This window comes from Clarias gariepinus, chromosome 11 (genome assembly GCF_024256425.1).
Source record: "Clarias gariepinus isolate MV-2021 ecotype Netherlands chromosome 11, CGAR_prim_01v2, whole genome shotgun sequence".
Lineage (NCBI taxonomy): Eukaryota > Metazoa > Chordata > Actinopteri > Siluriformes > Clariidae > Clarias > Clarias gariepinus.
The window spans coordinates 1,354,132-1,376,869 of record NC_071110.1 but is presented as its reverse complement, the minus strand read 5'-3'; the positions used below and the strand labels follow the sequence as shown (position 1 = coordinate 1,376,869).

Genomic DNA, 22,738 nt, shown 5'->3' with positions numbered 1-22,738 from the left:
TTTTTCTAATAAAATATTTGTGCAAGAATACTGCTCTCTCTCTTTCTCTCACACACACACACACACACACACACACACACACACACACAAGGAACACAATAATGAGGTCAATCTCAGGCTGCAGGTCATCTCTCTCTCTCTCTGTGTCTCTCTCTGTCTCTCTCTCTGTCTCTTTCTCTCTCTAAACTTAACTTTCTGCATGAATAACTGGAAAATATCATCACTAACCTCCTAAAACAGACTGACTAATATTGATTAAACACGACTCAAGAGAACACACACACACACACACACACACACACAATGTATATGTGCTTATATACATGTTAAAAAACAATAAATGTTTATTCAAATAGTGTGAAAAAATGTGGAAATCTGAAGTTTATTCCTGTTAATTATTTGGATAAAAAAATATATATATATATTATTAATGTCACAGATTTAAAATTATTTTTACTCAAATGCGTCACCTTTTATCCTCATCTTAAAGTAATATATATAAATATATAGAATATGGTACATATAAATAGATACTGTATATACACACAGCCAAAAAATGTATTCACACTTTGGGAAAAGAAAAATAACCCCCACAATTTATCAGAATAGCCTCCTTAATTTTTTAATGTTTTTTTTTTTTGGCATTATATATTTTCCAGAAAAAGAACAGTATAATTTACTGATTAGGTAACATAAATATCATGGTTAATTTAGGTAAATTTCCATTTAAAATACTCATTTAAAATAATTTTTTTGTACTGTAGAGAGAGACACAAAGCGAGCGTAGAGGAAACGCAGCTTGCGACGGTGAATTATTACCGTATTTACCCCACAGTACCGAAACCACAGAAAACACGCCTGCATTAATTACAGAACATACACAGTAGGGGTAACATCGGTGTTTCACATTCTAGCACTGCGGGAGACTCAGCAGTACAATTCTGTACAGTATGAAGGTTTACCTTTACATTCTTTTATTTTTTTAAGGGGCAACATATCAATCTGAGTTTGAAATAAAATTAAGGTGTTTTTGGGGCATATTTAGGGTTTAAACTATAAAAAAAGGCATTTATAGGCATTTTTCCACATCCAAAATTCGCATTGAACAGAGAATATAAACTAATAATTAAACACACACAGCACATTAAAGTATATTATACACAACAAAAGGTAAGTTTTAAATATAAACAGCTGTGCATTCTTCTGTTTATGTTATAAATGTATATTTCCACTACAATGAGGAGTAAATTAAAATATTGGACTTTAAACAAAAACAAACAAGTTAAGAGTACACACCCAAACAGACAATAAATGATAGATAAATAACAAATAAATAATATCACTGTGGATTAGACTGATACATCAGTCAATATTAGTATTATTATTAATTACATTTAATTAAATGAAGCGAGTCGTGATGCTTAGTGCTTACAGACTGTGAGAAAATGATGACTCGCGGTGTGTGTGTGTGTGTGTGTGTGTGTGTGTTTCTAAGCGAGGCTGTGATGGTATTTATCATCAGAGCGCGACATTAATCTCCACCACACACGACACAAAAGCTGCAAAAGTGAATAGAGGTCACGTGACCACGTCATGCACAACTGCTCTTAAGCCTGCCTGCTCTGCACTTTTAAACATTTTAATGAACAAATTACCCCCCCATCAAATACCCCCTGCTCCCAAATAACCCCCCCAGCACTGACCCATAGCACTAAGGTCATTTCCATTTCATATCAGTTTCCTCTAAATCACTGAGACAAATCATAATTACAGTGAGAGAGAGAGAGAGAGAGAGAGAGAGAGAGAGAGAGAGAAAACCGAGACTGAGGTTATTTTCTCTTTCCTGCGCTTTATCCAATGACATTTTAAAAGAAGGAGAATAATGCGCATGTCACTTCAGGGCTGCTCTCACATCCTTCTGTTTCCATTAAAGAGGTATAAATAGCTTTAAGTGCTGGCGCCGATTGTTTTTTCTGCTGTGTGTAATAAAAGCTCCGCTCTGCGATAAGCCGCGTAACCAGAGCGTGTTTCACGTCCCGGGCCTCGTGTGACGCTCCGTAACCTCTATGGTGTCGGGTACACGGCACCGGGAGCGTCAAGCCCCTGCCCCGGCGTCCGAACCCTCAGAATTCAGAACAGTGTACAAACTCCACTCAGAGAGAGGGCTGTGTGTGTGTAGGTAAACTGCTGCCTGGCTGTGGTTAAAGCTCTAAAACCACACACACACACACACACACATACAAAGGTTGACTTTCTGTTTCCTCACTGAGTGAAACTAAGAGAACGAGAGAGCGAGAGAGAGAGAGAGACAGCGAGAGGGAGAGAGACAGCGAGAGGGAGAGAGACAGCGAGAGGGAGAGCGAGAGAGCACTCTAATTCTGTCTCAAAGCTTTTATACAGATGGTTTAAAAACATAATCAGAACAACTTTATATTAATGCACTAACTAATACATTATCGTCTCTATAGTAACCGCAGTCTATTTCAAAAATTTTATTCTGTGCAAATCAATCTGAATAAAATACACTCCCATCTGTTCAGATTAAAGACACGCCCTTCTATATTTAAATCAAAGACACACCCTTCTATATTTAAATCAAAGACACATGCTTCTTTTCGAATCAACCAAAGATACGACCTTCTGCACAAATTAAAGACACCCCCTTCTACTTAAATCAAAGACACGCCCTTCTACTTAAATCAAAGACACACCCATCTGTCCAAATCAAAGACACACCCTTATATTGAAATTTTAGACTCACACTTCTTTTCAAATTGACCATAGACACACCCTACTTTTCAGATTAAAGCCACACCTTTCCAAAATAAAGTCATGCCTGTCTGTCCAAATTGAGGACACGTCTGTCCCTGTAATATAAGGATACACCCATGTGTCCACATGTCACATGTGTAAGACATGTTGTGTAAAATGTCTGTACTTGTCATATCGTAAATGAAACGCGTCATTAAATCGGACGTATAAACACCTAGAGGAAGTTAAAATAAAGCCGAGAGCCGAGTCTCACGCCGCGCTGCTCCAACAGGAGAATGCTGAGAAAAAAATTAATTCCATCAGCTCACTCTACCATTCTCCACCGCAACTACAATCTCTCCGTCCCGTTGCCTGGCAACCGTAATTCATAGTCCCTCTAAATGGATGGATGTTCTCAGAGCGTCGAGAACATTAAGGTGAAAAGAACAAATAGCTTTTGTGTATCAGAAAAATCTCTCAGGGTTCTGAAAAAAAAAAAAGACCCACTCGGGCGCACTTCTCTCCTCAAAGACAGGCTTTTAAAGTAATAATAAAAAATTATTATCATTATTATTGTTACAGAAATTTATACAGTTCTGTTCTGAAACATAATGACACAACAACACAAGACAGGAGTAATGCAGTGTGTAATTTAAAGGAATAAAAAGGTAGATTAAAACGTTTTTACCAACAAAACACTGGGCGGAAGACATGCATGAGTGTAAAGAAGAGAAGGAAGAAAAGGAAAAAAGTAATAAAAACTCTAATATATATCGACATTTAACACATACAGATTAAGTAGAAATAAAGTATGATGATATAAAAGTTAAGTAAAAATATAATACAATCATAAAAAGTAGTAAAATAACCAATAGGTGGTTAGGTGGGCCCTATCAACACAGACACACTCATTCATATATTCACTATCCATCCATATTTCTGTCTGTTCTATCCATCTATCTGCCCTTTATCAATTCAGGTCTGTCTGTCCGTCATAACGTTAAAACCACCGAGGTTTTGGGTTCCCCCTGTGTCACCCCTGACACCCTCTAGACTTTTTTTTCCTGTATTTCCTGCTGCATTGATGTTTCCGTGAGGTCGGACCGGACGGGCTGGCGGGCCTTTTGTCCCTGAGGGTGTGGGTGAGGCTTGGGTTCCAGTGTACTGGGGTATAACTGATCGTCAATGTTCAGGTCACCTGGTGGTGGTGTCACTGATGTGCCTGAACTTTCTCTCAGTCAATTGAATTATTGATCCATCAATCTCTCTCTCCATATATTTATTTGTCCAGCTATCTGTATTTCTTTACCTTTTAATTTATCCAGCATGATAAATTAAGTATCTATCTTTTTCAGATGTATCAGTGAGAGAGAGATCCAACTAATCAATCAATCAATGGAGTAACCAATATAATTCGTTTGTCCATTTTTATTTTAAAAAGTAAAAATATATTTGCAAGCAACGATGAGTGGGCCCAAGCACCTTGCCACATCGTGCCCTGTGCCCCATGCCCCCCCGTCCCTCCGGGGCGTACCAGAAAGTCAGTGGGCACATGCATTTACTGTAAAGGGGACATATCAATACCATTATGACATACTTGTATAAAAGGGGGAATTTTACATTAAGACCCCAAAAAACCCCAGATGCTAAAAAAACAAAAATAAGAATCCTTAGAGGAAGAACAACAGGGCCCTCAGACATTATGATGACACAGGATGTTGTAGTGCTTGGGCCCTAAATAAGCATAGGTGAACCCCTGCCCACACGTCTTCTGCGTTTGTAGGACCGTTTCTTACAAAGAGTTCTAATGAAACGAGCGAGTGGTTCTGCGGTTCTCCACCCTGTAACAGCGGACCTGAAACAGAACCAGTAGCTCTTACTGGACTAAAAATAACCCGAATCAGCACCCTCAGGTCCAATGAGACCCGAGAGCAGCTGTGAGACTCTGTCCCTCTCCCTACACCGATACAGATGTGCAGCGCTGAAGTGCCACTTCACAAGCAGTTGTTCACACGATGCCGTCACTCGACTGAAATGTGCTGAACTGAGGTGGAAAAAAAAAACAGCAGCATTTTAGGTGCTGAATCAGCAAAATGCCTCCTGCTGCTGCTGCACGCCACAGAGCGACGGGGTCCGTGTGAACATTCGCTCTTCATCGCTCGGCACCACGCAGGAGTGAGGCTGCTTCATCTTTAGGCTTTAAACCTCAAGCGATAAAGAAAGACAAAGAGAAGCAGCTGGAAACATAACAGAAGAATAAAAACACCAAGCTGCTATAAATAACTCAGGTGTGGTTACGGAGCACAAGAACCGGCAGCACAACACAAAAACCCAGGAGGAGGGGGGCATGTTTAAAAAAAAAAAGAAAGAAAAAAAAAAGCCGCATCAGACACGTAGTAAAAATGAAAGCGTGGCGATGAGTAACTGCTCTGTGAATATTTCGGTGCAGCTCGCGCTTTGTAAAGATTGAACAGAATTTCGGAGGAGTCTGATCACAAGGCGTCGCACCGTCCAAGTGAACGACTCCCAACATGGCAGGATGGCGCGCGGGCGAACGCGATTAAGTTCCTTCCACAGAACAGACACTCTGTACACACACACCGTCAGCTAAAGGAAGCACCGGACACACTTCAGTCTGATCTGTCCAGAACAACACCGGACAGGAACATTATCTCCGCAAACTTAAAGCTATCGTCCCAAACGTCTCCTGTCTGAGCACTGAGCAGAGACGCAGATGTGTTTCAGGGGAACATTAGGGAACGCACTCGGGCTGCAGCTGGGTTTATATCAACTCTACAGTAGATTAAAACCCTAATCGCCCCCAATCTAATCTAACCGTAACACTACCTATTCGAATATTTTTATTGCTATGTAATTTATATCAATTAATCAATACAGTATCTTTCTACACGCTACATGTTACTACATGGAAAAAGGGGGAATTTTACATTAAGACCCCAAAAAAGTAATGTTAGTGTTTATTATTATTATTATTATTATTTTAATTCTCATGAGTGTATTTTTATTTCTTGCAATTTGTTACTGATAATCTGTGAATATCATTTGTTATTTTAATTTAAATGTTTTGTTTTCTTCCAACGCAGCAACACTTTATCATGACATCAGTGTTACACATCACATCAGTCAGCTCTAACAGAACAGTAAGATAAATATACAGGACGACATACTGAGAGAGACAGACAGATAGACAGATTGACAGAGAGAGAGAGAGAGAGATAGACAGATTGACAGAGAGAGAGAAAGAAACATGTGCAGATTAAGAGCCAGAGGGACGTACTGACAGACAATTAGATTATTCACAGAAAGAGAGACAGGCAGACAGACAGATGTGGAGATAAATAGGTAAGACAGAAAGATTTGGAGACACATGGATGATTGGATAGATAGAGGCAAAGGAAAAAAGACACCTTAGATAATCAAACAGAGAGAAAGATACAAAGATGCATAGACAGACAGACGGGTAGAGAAAAACTTGCAGATAAAAGAGAGATAGTTTAGCAGAAAGAGATACAATTAGACACATAGAAAGATGTGAAGATAAATATATAAGATGGACGGAGCAGAAGACAAAATAACATGAACACAGACAGTCAAACAGAGGGAAATATAAAGAGGTGCAGAGACAGAAAATCTGGAAGCATCTACATTAAAGAATCAACCTAAAATTTAATTATAAAATTTTTTATTAAATGTATTTTGTAATAAATATCAAGTATTCCTATATTTATTATACTATAATATTATGTTATATATAATTTTAAATGTAATAATTAATTTATTGATAATATCAATTAGTTAAGCAATAATTTCATTTAATTTAATAATTAAATTTCATTAAATCTTTTTGACCCAGAGTGCTCTTGTGCTCGGAGACTCTTTTCTCGTCCCAAATTCCAGTGATGATAATGAAAAATAACCAAAAATAAATGTCAATAAATGTCATTAAAACACGCCGGATATCAAACCACAATGAAGCGTCGTCACCAAAGCAACAAAATAAACATCATAAAATTTCCAGTGACGTTAAAGAGTTGATCCGCTGCATCATTTCCCAGAAACTCAAACCGCGAATAAAGTACTTATGTGTGTTTTGTTTTTAAAGAAGGAAATATAATTAAAACAATTAATTAAAAAAAAAACATCTTGAGTGAAACGTCAACGTCAAGGAGAAAAAAAAGTGTACACCGAGAAACCTGACTTAACAGCAGTGTCAGTGTTTATAAGGTGATTAATTTAGCTATGAGTGAAATAAGCATTATTTTTAAAACATCCAGAAATTACGTGTTAATCAAAGGTCTTAAAAGTTCAATTGTGCAAAAAACACACACACAAACAGACACACAGCTACACTCTGCACGAAATCGTTTCAGCTCAGGGGAAATTACCCTCCATTTTTTTTTTACTACAAAAAACATGACTTTTATTCAGATTTTTGTTTTAAAACGGTCTTTCAGAAATCAGTTCTGGAGAAATGAAACCGGTGCTGTGGACGGTGCGTCACACAGCCATGAGGCAGAGGGTGAGCCGAGTGTGGTTACACCTCAGGACCAGAGAATCGAATGTCTGAGTCAGACTGAAAGCAGCCCGAGCTCTTGTTTTCCTCACACCTTACATTACATCTGCCTGATATCTGGGGTCTAGAGTCTGGGGTGTAGAGACAAAGAGAGAGAGAGACACAGAGACAGGGTGCCCTCTCTCTCTCTCCCACACACACACACACACACTAAAACCATCTTTGCATTATTATGACATTTCAGTGATCTTAACCACACTGAAAGTGTGACACTGAAAACTCACGCAATTCATTCCTCTATATTGTTATTGTTTTAATTCAGAGTGTATAAAAGGTTCATTGACCTCGATCCGTCTCTCTATCTCTCTGATAAAATGCAAACTTTATTAGAAGAAAGTGGCTGCATTATAAAAGCTCTTTTACTAAAATGTTTAACAGTTAGTTCTGACCGAGAAATCTAGTCTGAACGAGAGTGCTGATAACAGACAGTAACAGCACTGTGACGTGTGACTGGGCGTGTCCCAGGTGTTGTCCAGTGATTAATGACACTAACTGTGTGTCTCAGCGTGGGTGAGAGTAGGTCTGTACGGTCCGCAGTACTGAGGAGAGAGCAGCTGTCTGACTAAACCCACATTCACACCCAGTCACAGAAGCACTTTCAGTAAGAACACACATCTGATAACGTTATGGCGTCTTAAACAACACGCCGTCTCTGCACTCATCACTTCTAAATCTGAATCGCCTCTGAAACGTCCGTGTCGTTCTGTTCACGACTAACGCTTAGCTAAAAAGCTAACTAGCTTCTAACACAAAGCTGAATTCCAAATCCTCTCCAACCCCGGATCAAGGGCACTACTTGGTGTGCGGAACAAGCACACTACATAGCGCACTAGCTTTCTATTAAACACTATTTGAGATTTGACCCCTGAACCCTGAAGTTAATGGATCTGATATTCCAAAGTGTATAATAAGTGAAAATATAAAGTAAATCTTGTTTAGTTTCTCAGGACTGTCCACCACCTTCATGGTTTATTCTCCTCACCTTATGACTACAGAGTACCGCTAAGAGTTTAACATCACTCTCATCTCCCGTTAATTACACTAATTGTCGCTCTCCAGCTGATATTGTGCAAATGTGATTTTGCTTAATTAACTGATGAGCTTTTTTTCTTTTTCATATTTACTTACACTTAAAGTAAAATCAAGAATTAAAGCGAGTGAAATTCCAAAGTTAAGAAAGTGGAGTTTTTATCTCTTACGCATTACACAAACTTACTGATGGATTTATTCAGTTTGTCTTATTAAATATTTTGTTCCTCCAAAATTTGGTTGTGTATTTTTCTATTTCAAAAGTATACCGAAATATTAATAATAAATAGGAAGTAATGCAGATTTCCTGAACGTATATAAAACCCATGTGATCACTCTCTATCCCTCAAACCGCTGTCGTGTGTGAACTGAAGTATCTTCTCATTCGTCTCTTGTTTAACTGCAGAATTCATTACTGTCTCTTTATTTTAAGCTCTAACTCTAATATTATAATGAGCCAGAGTTACAAGACTTTTTAAAAATGTTTTTTTTAAATGTATTTATTTATTTAGGTTTTTTTTTTTTTTTTTACAAATTTTAGAAACATGCGTCAATAATTTTTTCCGTTTATATTTTTTCCACATACTGATTTTTGGGGGAATTTGTCCATCTATAGTGTGAGTACGCAGTTTTTTTGTGCTTTGTTTCTCATCACATCTCAACAAAATCAGGAAATCTAATCAACCTGTTTCTGTACCGGTTGTGGTGGAATTTTCCTCCAAGTTTTAACCAACAGAACTTTCAGGCGAGAGCGTCTACAGTCTGCTCATTTCTTCCCAACAAAGTCCCACAGACACTCGACTGGGTTCATGTCAGCAGCCGGTGCTTTACGTCATGATCCTGCTAAGAAAAAACTCTGTCACTCGAATAATTTCTGCTCTGATTTCTGCGTTTCTTCGAAATTCATGACGTTATCACTGAGCACCGGCTCGCCTATGTGACTAAACAAAAAAAAAAAACGTCCGCAGCCTCCTACGTGCTTTTAAGTGCAGTCTTGATATAGTTCTTCTCCTGGTGTTCTCAACACAAACACTCCAGCATCAGATCAGTCCAAGTTATTACACTCAGATACACTGATCGGTGGTTTCCTCTGCCACAGGCACACACAGGGACACACACAGGGACACACACAGGGACACACACAGGGACACACACACGCACACACAGGGACACACAGGGACACACACAGGGACACACACAGGGACACACAGGGACACACAGGGACACACACAGGCACACACAGGGACACACAGGGACACACACGGACACACACAGGGACACACACAGGGACACACAGGGACACACACAGGGACACACACAGGGACACACACAGGGACACACACAGGGACACACACAGGGACACACAGGGACACACACAGGCACACACAGGGACACACACAGGGACACACACAGGGACACACACAGGGACACACACAGGGACACACAGGGACACACACAGGGACACACACAGGGACACACACAGGCACACACAGGGACACACAGACACACACACAGGGACACACACAGGGACACACAGGGACACACACAGGGACACACACAGGGACACACACAGGGACACACAGACACACACAGGGACACACACAGGGACACACACAGAGACACACAGGGACACACACACACACACACACAGGCACACACAGGCACACACAGGGACACACACAGGGACACACACAGAGACACACACAGGGACACACACAGGGACACACACAGGCACACACAGAGACACACACAGGGACACACACAGGGACACACACAGGGACACACACAGGGACACACACAGGGACACACACAGGGACACACAGACACACACAGCCCCGTACCCATGCATGTTGATCCTTAGTTGTATCCTGTAATTCTCGTTAATGTCTGTTTCTTTTGATTGTACTCGCAACTTTGACATTTGTTTTAATTAACCTTTAATTTTCTTTCTTTTTTGCTGATCTGGAAAATAAAGTGGCCTCGTTTTGGTGCGAAAATTTTTGCACAAAACTTATCCTTCCTCCTCCAGTCAGTTCTGCAATAACTTTTAGACATGAGGTAATTTATAAATCCATTTAACTTTATAACGGATCCATACAGCGTGTAGTGCATCAGGTTTGACCAGTAAATCACTTTTATTATTATTATTATTACTATTGTTTTTGTTGTTTTCTACTACTGTAGTAAGATCCATTTAAAGTTTAAAGTGTGGAAACTGTTTGTGTGCGTGCACGCATGTGTGTGTGTGTGTGTGTGAGAGAGAGAGAGAGAGAGAGAGAGATGATGGACAGTTCTAGGTCTGAAGTGTGACTGAAACGTTCTGTCTGGATTTATCTAAACACAGGTAGTTTCCCCGAGCTGAAGGTTTTCTGCTGCAGAAATGAAGTAGAGACGAAACTGCTGTCACTCACAGACTCGTTCCCTCACTCGCTACACAAAAGGGGCACGTCCCTCATTATAAACTCATCAACACCACAGAGAGTGTTTCTGTGTGTCTGTGTGTCTGTGTGTGTGTGTATATAAAAGTAATTTCTGAACTGAAACGCTCACACACTGTAATAATGCAGCTCGATTTAGCAGAAATCCATCATAACAAAAGATTACAGATTTTATATAAAACACTAATAATCTCACTCAGAGCAAAAGGTTTAGAACTCGTAACTAAAACGATGACACGACCTTTAGCTTAATAACATCCCACACACACACACACACAGACACACAGACACACACAGACACACACATCTCAGCCTTACATATACATCATAACAATAAGAATACTTCATTACTTTATTTTGACCTTGTTTATTTTTATGTAATTATTATTGTTATTATTTTTTAGTTTTTTTACAATACACTGAGCTGCATTTTAAAGAGATGACATGTTCAATATAATAAATAAATAAATGCAAAATATGTATTGCTATTATCATTATTATTATTATTATTATCATCATTATCATTATTATTATTATTATTATTATTATGAGAGGTGTTATATAAATAAATATTTATTTATTTATTTTCATGACTATGGTCATTATTTTTAATTGTGTTAACTTTATTTTCTCTCTCTCTCTCGTTCTTCATGCTACTCTCTTTTTCTTGCCCTGGTGTATACATTTAACTTGACGTGTGAATTAAATTGTAAATAAACATATTAACCAAATAGAGAGACAGAGACACAGGCAAAACTCAAAGTGTGTGTGTGTGTGTGTGTGTTATATACCGAGTGCTCTGAGCGTGCTCTGACTCAGTGTGCGGTGTCGAGTTGACTGGCTGTTCGTTTCGGACAGCGTGTGGGGAATTCAGAGCCGTTTTACACAGCAGTAAATTTACTTCCCTCTCATTTTCTTGTGTTTAACTCCAAAACTTTAGGTTATTTATAGGTTCTTTCTACAGTAAATTGTAACCTCTGTATCTGATGTTAAAATGATTAAATAACTAACTGCGGTTACAATTTAACCCGGCTCATATTACTAAACTGAGTGTGTGTGATACACTTCCATGTAAGTAATTCGACTCTTCACAGAGTGAAGTCGGAAAAGTGTTTTTTATTTTTTTATTTTTATTTTTTTCGTTTGAAATCTGGATGCTAAAAACAGCAGATTTTTGGTCTTAAAAAAAAAACCCTCATAACCTAAAGAATTTAATAGTTACAGTAAAATGAGCAATAAAAAAAAAAGTGCACACTACACACTAAATAAAATTCTCTAAATCTCCTAAATCCTCCACATGTAAAAATTTATTAACATCGTTTTTTTTTAAGTAAATATAAATGCATTATACAGTCTGAAATAATTTATTAGATCTGTTTAAACAACAAGGTTTTAAATTTATAAGTAATTTCAACAGTTGCACAATAGTAATAAAAAATAAATAAATGTATTTAATTTCATTTAGAATTTATGATGTGTTATAATGTAATTTATTTAAATATATATATTTTTTTTATTTTGTTCATTATATTATAACATATTAAAATTATAATTATATTATAATTATATTATCATTATATTATATTTTTATATTATTTTTATTGTTATTATCCATTTCCTTACCTCTATCTGTAGTCATTTAGTTTCCATTATGATGATTTACTGTTGTTTCTTCCCATTATTATAGGTAATTTAATTTACTTTTTTTTATTTGTTTACTTATTTTCATTTCTGACACTTTACTAATATAAGCTGATATGGAATAGAAATTCATTAAAATTTTAAATGTAAAAATTTTTTTTTTGTAAATTCATATTTATTGTGTTTTTACTCCAGAGAAGTAAGGAAGGAAAATTCAAACAATAAACAAACAAAAAAAAACAGGAAAAAAAAAATGCAGATTAAAAGTTCTGATATCATTTTAAAGTACATTATAGATTATAATACTTTTTTTTTGTTCCAAAGAGACGTTTAGGGGACGTACCACTGAGAGAGAGGAGTTGCCAAGAAGGTTCCCGTCCTGTCCCGTCACGCCGGGGGCGGACATGTTGGACAGGTCCATTCCCTGCATGCTAAAGGGGTGCAGCGTGTGAGGAGCGGGGGGGCAGAGGGGGTGATACGGTCCGGACTCGCCGTCAGGCAAGTGAGTGAGAGAGGGAGGGGTGATGGGGGGGATGTTGAAGTCCTCATCGCTGAGACCAGGAACCGGGTAGGACTGCTGGAACCAACACACACACACACACACACACACATACACACACACACACTATAATGAGAACCCACAGGATTGGATCTAAACAGCTGCGATAGAGAAAAATATAAGTGTGTGATATTTTTTGTTGGGCCGAGTGTACGAGAGTACAAAAGTTTATTACACAGAAAGATACAGATCTGTATGTGTAGAGAGAGAATTAAAGATAAAGCATTAGCTGTGTGTGTGTGTGTGTGTGTGTGTGTGTGTGTGTGTGTGTGTGTGTGTGTGTGCATGCAGTGTGTGAGTAAAACTGTATGTGTGTGTGTGTTCATTATATCTTTATATATGCAGTATGACTGTGTGTGTGTGCGTGTGTATACGTGTGTGTGTGTATTATATCTTTATATGCGGTATGACTGTGTGTGTGTGTGTGCGTGTGTGTGTGTGTGCGGTACGAAGCTGTCAGGTGTCCAAGCTCATTAATTGGCTGAGAGACGAGCTCCGACTCGACTGGAATAAACTCAGCCAACTGTTAATCTAAAGCTCTGCGATGATCGATGTAACGAGCTTCCTCTGCTCCGCCTGTAAGAGCCGACGCGTCGCGGCCGTACTGCACGTGATCGTGTTTGTGCCTCGCAGATGTCGATGTGAAAGTGTTGGCGTCCGTCACACCGTAATTCCTCAGAGGAAAGAGTTTACTGCCAAACCAGGAAAAACCACACAAAACTGACGGCATGAAAAAGAAACAGATCTCATATCACTCTTACATCCAGATCACTCTTTTATCTTCACTGCATGAAAAGATTTTTAATACAAAAAAATGAGCCACTGATTAATTTCTCAAGCTATAAATTAATCACCGTTTGTGTCAAGTAGCTGCAGCGTAAACTGTTACCCTTAATCACGCTCCGGGGTTCATTATGTTGAGTTATAATGGACCACCAAAAATAGAGAGAAAAAAGACAGAAGAGAGAGCAAGAAGAGAAAAAGAAATTAAAGAGAAAGGAGAGAAAGGAATTAGAGAAAGGGAAAAATAAGAGAAATAAAGCAGAACACAGGAGATGGATAAAGGAGAGAAGGAAAAGATGGAAGAGATAGAGAAGGGATGAAGGTGGGAAAGAGAACATGAAGGAGAGAAAGAAAAAAGAAGGAAGATGGAGGACAGAAGACAGTTGAAGAGAAATAGATGAAAGAGATAGAGGAGAAAAAAAGAGGGCAATAAGAAGTTGCGATAGAGGAGAGCAAAAAAAATGGAGGAAAGATGAAAGACAGAAAGAAGAGATGATGGAAAGGAAGAGAAAGAAGATGAAGGAGAAGAAAGAGAGAGAGAAAAAGTGAACGAAACGAAGAAGAAAAAAAATTGAGGAATAGATCATGTATAAAGAGGGAGATGAAGTAAAGATGGATTAAGAAAAAATAAAAAATAAAATAAGAAGAGATGGAGGAGAAAAAGAAAAGAAAGAATAGATGAAGAAGAGATAATGGAAAATGAAGAAAGGATGAAGGACACAGAATAGATGGATGGAGAAAGGAAAAACATTGAAATGGAGGAAGAAAAAAGAAGAGAAAACAGGGGAACATGTGCTTGACTGCAGTAAAAAGAAAAGTCTAGAAATTAACGTCAAATTAACGTAAAAAAAAAACTATTTAACGATGAGTTTTAAAATTAAACAAAATGTAACGGTTAAAAACGTCATGTTTTAATGGAAACAAAATCTAATCTCCTGAGCAATCTCTCTCTCACACACACAGACAGACACACACACACGCGCGAATGCAACTGAACCAAAAGCAGACGTTAAGAACGGTGTGTCGGTGTGTGTGTGTGTGTGTGTGTGTGTGTGTGTGTGTGTGTGTGTGTGTGTGTGTGTGTGTGTTTAACGGCTGGTCTGGAGAGAGGTGTAAATAATAAAGAACTCTATAGAGAAGGAAAGTTTCTCTGTCAAAGCAAAGGGAACATTCTTCACACCAGAAATGTGAGAAATGTATATTTTAAGAGAGAGTGTGTGCGTGTGTGTGTGTGGCTAGCTTTATCTGGGACACACACCATTTCCTCTTACCACTGTGTTAAAATAAATAAACAGAGAGTCTGCAGTAGGGCTCCACCATTTTGTGCTAATAAACGTACAAATGTGACTTTTATTCCAAAAGAGAAAGAGGGAGAGTGCGCGCGTGAGACATACAGAGAAGTCTTTTAGTTAATTTATAATTTACAGTTGGTAAACAATTAGCCCAGACTCAGATCAGAACTAAACCTCTGCTCGATCAAGAGGAATTTCTCATCGAGAAAAGAAACTTGTTATTTTATGAAAAACGTGACTAAATTTTTTTTTCCCAAAAATGACACAATTCAGTAGTTCACACTCGTCTCGGGGTTTATCTGAAAAGAAAATGGTTTATATTGGCCCTAACCACAAACATTACACATGAAACTCGCCTAAGTATCGAGATGCATAAAAGGTGATAGTGGATGAGTGTAGGCTGCAAAAATGGGGGTGTGGACAGAAATGTATAACATTTATTGTGTAACTGGATTTATATTTAAAATTATTTAGTAATTTATAAGATGAAGAATGTTTATTAAAATGAAATCAAGACTGTAAGCAAGTGTAACGACATATGAAATGCTTTGAAACGTCTGAAATCTCATCTAGTGAATTCTAGATCCTCATTTATGGTTTGAGAGCAAAGGATCTGTTCATTAGCACAAACACGGGAGGATCAAACTCCTCAGAGGAGGAAAGAAATACGCCAAAGTCATAAGTCAGCAGGTATTACTGTTCGTACAAAATGAAAAAAAAAAAAGAACAAGCGACTACTGTTACTGGTGCTGTTGTTACTCAAAAGCGCGAAATTAGCTGTAACGCTTTGCACCGGGTGTATGAACCCAGGCAGCCCTGACCAGCACAGGTGCAGCAGCACATTAGGAACGAGTCAGCGGTGCAGGACAGAATCAGACAATGTCCAGTCAGAAAGAGAAGTAAAGGCTCTGTGAGAATTATGAGACAATTTGAAAGAAAACACCTAAGAAAAATATTCGCTAAGAAACACCAGCCAAATGAAAGGCAGAACAAATGATGTTGAGGTTTGGCAGAGGTAGAAATGAGAAAAGATAAATAGGCGAACGCAAAACCACCGCTGGTGAGGAGCAAGAGCGCAGGTGCGCAACAGGAAATGACACGTTCCACCAACAGGAAATAACTCAGAGCATGTTCACATGCATAATACGATACGATACAAAACACGTTAAAGTGAATGTACAGTATGGTTCTCTAACCTCGGGTGATTTACCATCATCTTTGATCCTGTGATCCTGTCAGTCCTAGAAGTTAGGCCAGGTTTTAGGCTAGACACATCAAAGCCTCAGAGTGGACAGAAAAATCCTCGGCTTATAGCAAGAGTATATATATATATATATATATATATGCTGGAGGTAAACCCAGGACAGGCCAAGGATCAGATGGAGAAAGAGGGAAGAAAGGGGAAGAAAAGGGGAAGAAAAAGGGAAGAAAGGGGAAACCCCTAGCTTAGCACTGTGTAATAGACACCCTGAGTTGTGAGCAGACAAAACCCTGGGGTTGGCGAGGGGAAACCCTGCACTGGGCAAATCAGACCCAGGACTGACAGGAGAAAGTCCCCAGTAGTGAGGAGAAAAGCCTGTGCTGAACAAGGACAAGGAAGACATTTCGTAGGAAGAAGAGCAAGTGCAGGTCAAAGTTGGAGTGAGAAAGCCCCGGACTGGTAGAGTAAGAGCAGCTTGGGTTTTAGGAATCATGTGGCAAGAAGAAGCTCAGGAGAATCTGCATTCACTGGTTAGGAGGAAGAAGCTCTGGGATGCGCAGAAGACACGTCCAGCCTCCAGCCTCCAGTCTTTTTTAATGAAGTAAAAATAACAAAAGATATCAGATTCTTTATCAAAACCCTCTCTCTCACACACACACACACACACACACACACACACACAGAGTTATCAGTAACATTACCCAGTGTGGCAGACGATGAGCATCTGGATGAGGAGTTTCTCTCTTCCACTGAGCTGGCGTGTGTTTGGGGCTCGGGAACTACAACAAGACATAGTAAAGGTCAAAGGTCAAGAAACGCACACACACACACACACACGTCTTCCACTTTACTAGCAGCTACTGTACACAACTCGTAACATGTAGATTTCCCGTGTGTAGATTAGTGAAGAAATGTTACAGGTTTTATCTGATGTTAAATGTTACCTAAGAATAGAGGGTGAGCTAATACTCATTCAAACACTGCAATGATTTTGGGGAGAATTTTTCTTTTTAAACAACTGACACTGGAAAAAGAATGTAATTATTCATTAATGTTGTAGATGAACAATGCATTGGGAAAGACTGAGGGGCATTTTAATCAACATAAATCCAACTTTTAATTTATAAATATAAATTTTATCCAATTTTAAATTACCAAAATATATATTTCTTGTAATTTAATATCAAATAAAAACTATTTCATCAATATTAAACAAATCTTAAAGTTATTTATTTTATATTAATATTTAATTTTAAGGGAAAAATTGCAAAAACGTTCTGACATTCTTGGCATAAAAAAAAAATAGAAAAAAGTGGGGTAAAAATTTGCCACCAAACTTAAGATAACAAAAAAAATATATATTTAAGCTCATTTATAATGAAAATCAAATATTTTTACTTAAAAAAATGTCTAAGAAAATCAGGGCTTCATTTTATGAAAATGATTCTAATCATTTTTAGAAAATTTTAAGTTTTTACCTTTGAAAATTTTAGAATAAAGTTGTGCACTTCTTTATAATCACTTCAGTTTAATGTAAAAAAAAAAAAAAAAAAAACACAAAACATGCAAATGAATAAATAAAAAATGTACAGACCCAAAGTGTTAAAGAACTTTTTTAAGTGTGTGGAAGGTGTGAGTTACGCGTTCACACATTTGGGGGAAAAAAAAGGCAGTTAAATATGAGTCACGTTAAAGAAAGTGAGAGAGTGAAGATGAATGTACAGTACACTAAAACATTATGCTTTAAATAACTGTAATAAAATAAACTATAAATCGTTTTAATAATGAACTGATCTTGATAAGGCAATAAAATATATTTTTTAAATAAACTTAACAAAAATATGTACATTTTAACCCTTACCCTGCTGTTGTCCTGAAATGGATTTAAAACCGTTATAAACCCGAACAACAGAAACTCTATTCATAAACATGATTTTTTTTTTTTCCTACAGTAAATAACTCAACTAAATGTTTCAGTTGTTCTGTTTCGGTGGTTCAGTTTTTTGTGGTGCAGTAAGTTTTGTTTGGGTTTGTTTTTGATGGTCGAATTTTGGTGGTTCGGTTTGTTTTGGTGGTTGAGCCTGTTTTGGTGTTGGTTGGTTGGTTTTGTGGTTGTTTGGTTTGTTCTGAAGGAGGTTTGGGTTGTTTTGAAGGCTGGGCTTTTGTTTTGGTGGTTTAGTTTGTTTGTTTTTTTTCCCCCATGGTTGTTCGGTTTGTTTTTTGAGTTTTGATGATATACTGTAGCTATCTGCAGCGAAAACTGACAGAAAAGTCATTATGATTAGCATCTTTGTTTACTCTGTAGCACACTGAAGAAATATCTTAAGTGCTAATTAGATTTATTAGCTAGCTCAGTGTTAGACATTTCCCTTTTCTGCAGTTTTTGTTCTTTTTATACACACACACACACACACACAGACACACACAGTCTCTCTCTCACACACACACACACACACACAGAGTTGTGATTCAGCCGAAGTGCTAACAGATTTGTTAGCATGCTGTAAGAGTGTGTGATTTCGGGCTCTAATTTGTTTAATTAGCAACGCAGAAACAAAAAGGAGTGAACAGTAATTAACCCACCTGGTTCACTGGCACAAAGTCCTGGCTCGGCTCTGGCATGAACATGCTTTCACTGTCGTACTGCAAAAACAAACACACACAGAGAAAATAAAAAACTTTACATTAGCATAAAACAGACCCAAGAAATGAGCATGACATGAGGAAAAAAAAACCTATTAAAAACACACTGTGTTCAGTAATCAACACCGGAGAGGTGCGATGATCATCCTATGGTTGGTTGTAAGCTCTCAGTACTTCCCTGAGAGAATTATTTCCCTCATACTACAGTAAATAAACACTTTTCACACTTAACACACCCAAACACATCCCTTATACACACACACCCACACACTTTCTGTCACAGTTTTGACTCTTTATCACACACAGATAATTAATCGGTAAAACAGGAATAAGCTGGAGGAAACCCCTGAGGTCATCCTTGTCTTATTGTAGGTCACTACGGCATACAGGTGCAGAAGAGAAAGGACAAACAGTACTGAGAGTACTAAGTGTACATAATGTACTTTACATTATATTTTTAGGATTGACGGATTATGAATGGGACATTAATTATTGAAGTAGGAAGGAGTGAACCGAGATGTGCAAATTGCGATGAGTAAACTACAAGGAGAGAACAAGCCAGAAAATAACTACCTATTTAGGAGGGAACTGGATTCTGCTTCATGATGATCTCAGTTTATTAAAGCAATGATACCAACCCTATGTGGACTTTAAGGAAAACAAGAACCTCCTAATTAATACACACACTATCATTCTACATATGCCGTATATATCACTGTACAATACTGAAGACAGGACATTGTTCGTATCACACCCCTCATAATAATTTATAATCACTCTCCAGTGTCTTACAAATGAGGATGGGTTCCCTTTTGATTCTGGTTCCTCTTAGGGTTTCTTTCTCACACCACCTAAGCGACTTTTTCCTTGCCACAGGCTTGCTCACCAAAGATGACTTTGTCTAACATCTAGGATGTTTTGCACCATGTTTTTTGTTTTTTTATGTTCTGTAAAGCTGCTTTGAGACAATGTTAATTGTTAAATGTGCTATACAAATAAAGTTGAATTGAACTGTAAGAAGTGAACTAGCAATGAGTGAACTGTAGATGAGTGAACTAGCAGCACTGCTATGTACTCTTATGGTGGAGACTCGTTTGGTGGTGGTGTTGTTAGACTGTGTATAGCACGGTGATGATGATGTTTGGATTGGGTGAGATAACAGATAACTGATACACTCCTGAAATCCAGTGCGACACTCTGTAAACAAACACAGCTGTACTATACACCTGGGAAATTATTCCAACACACACACACACAAACACACACACAAGCAACATATGCCAAATTACTCAGTTTGTGTCTGTTTTTTTAGATTTAAATTTAGTGAAAGAGGTCTGATTGACATCAACAGAAATCAGCTGCATTCTAAACTGAAAAAAGAAGAGAGAGAGAGAGAGAGAGAGAGAGAGAGACAGACAGACAGTAAGGGAGACAGACAGAAAGACCACCATGTGTCTGTGTGTGTGTGAGTGTGATGCTACCAAATCTCACCTTTCTGAAAGAATCAGTTCAATGAATCACTTGAATCTGATTCACTTTGATCACGGTTCATTTGATTCACTCTCTTTCCGTTCAGTTTACTAAATTCAAAATCCAATTCGATTCAATTAATTTAATATGAACCGTCTGATTCAAACTGATTGTGTTTGGAAAAATGTGTGTGCGAGTGTGAAAGAGAGAGAGAGAGGGAGAGAGAGAGAGAGAGAGAGAGAGAGAGAGAGTGTGTGTGTGTGTGTGTGATAATCCAACAGTAATAAATTACTCTGTGTGTGTGTGTGTGTGTGTGTGTGTGTGTAAGAAGGAGAGCAAGAGAGAGAGCGAGAGAGAGAGAGAGAGAGAGAGAGAGAGAGAGAGAGATGAAGCTTAGCTCTGAGAAAATTGCCATTTGGAGGATAAAATGAAAAAGAAAAGAAAAAAAAAAAAAAAAACTGAATCACTTTTATCTCTGGTGCAGAGAGAAAGGTTATTCATCAACATCTGAACACTTCTCTTTCTCTCTCTTTCTCTCTCTCTCTTTCCATGTCTCTCTCTCTCTTTTTCCATGTCTCACTCTCACTCTCTCACTCTCTGGTGCATGCTGGAAGGTGGTGTGAGAGCAGTGTGTGGAGCGTGGTGTGAGAGCGAATGAGCGTTTTCAAATCTTTTGAAAACTTTCTAACACTTGTGAGCTTTTTTTTCCAAAGCACAAACATAACTAAATATATTAAACATCCAACAATAGCGGCCACATGGCGTAATTAGTTTAATCCGCTGTTGTGTGGAGCGGTTCTCACCCAAATGGTGGAGCCCGTCCTCTCTCACTCTGTGGTTTTGGTGGAGCAGGTGTTGCTGGCGGTGGGAGAGTGTATCGGGTGTGAGAGCATCGTGTCTGCATCGCGGATGAACAAGGCCATGGTGGTGTTCGTTAAGGAGAGAGAACTCGTACATCAGCGGATTAAAAATGGAATAAAGGTAAGTGGAGAACTTTATTCTGTTACTCCGCTGGGTGGGACAACAATGAAGGTTACCATCTTCATCTGGGATTATTCCTCCTTTAATCCCCGATGAAGGATATACAGTAAAACGGGAATTGTCTCGATTCGGTAAGATAGTGAGCAGTATGAAAATGGTTTCTCTTAACTGTAAAAACCCCGCGCTGAAGCCTGTCGTGTCCTTCAGGCGTACCGTGCTCATGTTTCTGACTGAGTCCACTCTGGACATCTCATTCAGAGTCACACATGAGGGAGCATGAGATGCTTCGCATGTGGGAACATCGGGCAAAAAAAGTTCAGCTGCCCACATAGAGCACAGGGCAGGGAGGAGGCGGGGCCTAGTGGGGTCAGGGCTGTGGGGCAGGATGGAGCGGGCTCCAGTGTGGAGCAGACAGGTGGTGTAGTGGTGCAGGATGGAGGTGTAGTGGTGCAAGATGGAGCGAGCTCTAGCGTGGAGCAGTCAGGTGCTGCAGAGGGGCAGGATGGGGACCAGCCCACTGCAGAGACCGATGGTGAGCAAACAGGAGAAGCATGAACAGACAGTGACCAGGTGACAGTAAATAAAAAACATGGGAAGCTAAATGATTGGTCATACAAGGACAAAAGGGCTAGCGAATGTGAAGAGGTGGTGAGGGCTGAAGAGCCCAGAGTAAAAAAAAAAAAAACACACAGAACACTGAGGAAGGTTCCCTTACAGTTTTTGAGCAGTGTTTACAAATTTCAAATTCAAATTTTATTTGTCACATACACAGTCATACACAGTACGAAATGTAGTGAAATGCTTATACGACTGCCATTGACCCTAAAGGAGAATTAAAGTTTACAAATAAGAATAAAGAATAACATACAGTAAAATACAGTTGTCTCATTGGGGGGTTAAATAACATGGGTGGGGCAGACAGTGTGGAAGAATTAACATTAGTCTTAAAGCAAGACGAAGACTCAATGGATAAAGATTTCGAAGAAGACAACTTTTCTGATATATCAGATACTAGTGTGTCATGTGTTGGGGGAGATCAACAGTTCTATACAGTGATGTAGATGAATATCTGAAGAAAACTTCAACATCGAAGACCATTTTACAGATGTTTAAAAATTTATGGCGTCAGTAATAAAATTAAAGCGCACTACAAAAAAATATGATCTTTTGAGCAAAAGAAAGATATGCCACTTACAAAATCTCATAGCGAAATGGTGGCAGTCTGAGGTAAAACAGAAACGAACACATCACACTGGGTGCTTTCTGTTCTCTGTAATGCACTTTACATCTGTTTCTCCTTTCTTCTTTTACTTTCTCTAAAGGATAATTTAAAAATAGGGTCCTTAAACATGAATG

At 38.5% G+C, this 22,738-nt stretch overlaps 1 protein-coding gene across 3 annotated transcripts in view; it reads right to left on the bottom strand.

Annotated features, from left to right (window-relative positions):
* tox (thymocyte selection-associated high mobility group box) overlaps positions 1-22,738 on the bottom strand; it is a 59,831-nt gene that overhangs the window by 12,911 nt on the left and 24,182 nt on the right. For 2 of the 3 annotated variants that reach the window (XM_053506777.1, XM_053506778.1), the window contains 3 exons: positions 18,872-18,931; positions 16,990-17,067; positions 12,797-13,030 (listed from right to left, as the gene is read on the bottom strand). In XM_053506777.1, coding sequence (XP_053362752.1) covers positions 12,797-13,030; positions 16,990-17,067; positions 18,872-18,931 — 372 coding nt within the window. The remainder of the gene's footprint in view (positions 1-12,796; positions 13,031-16,989; positions 17,068-18,871; positions 18,932-22,738) is intronic. The other variant, XM_053506779.1, reaches the window with a different exon arrangement.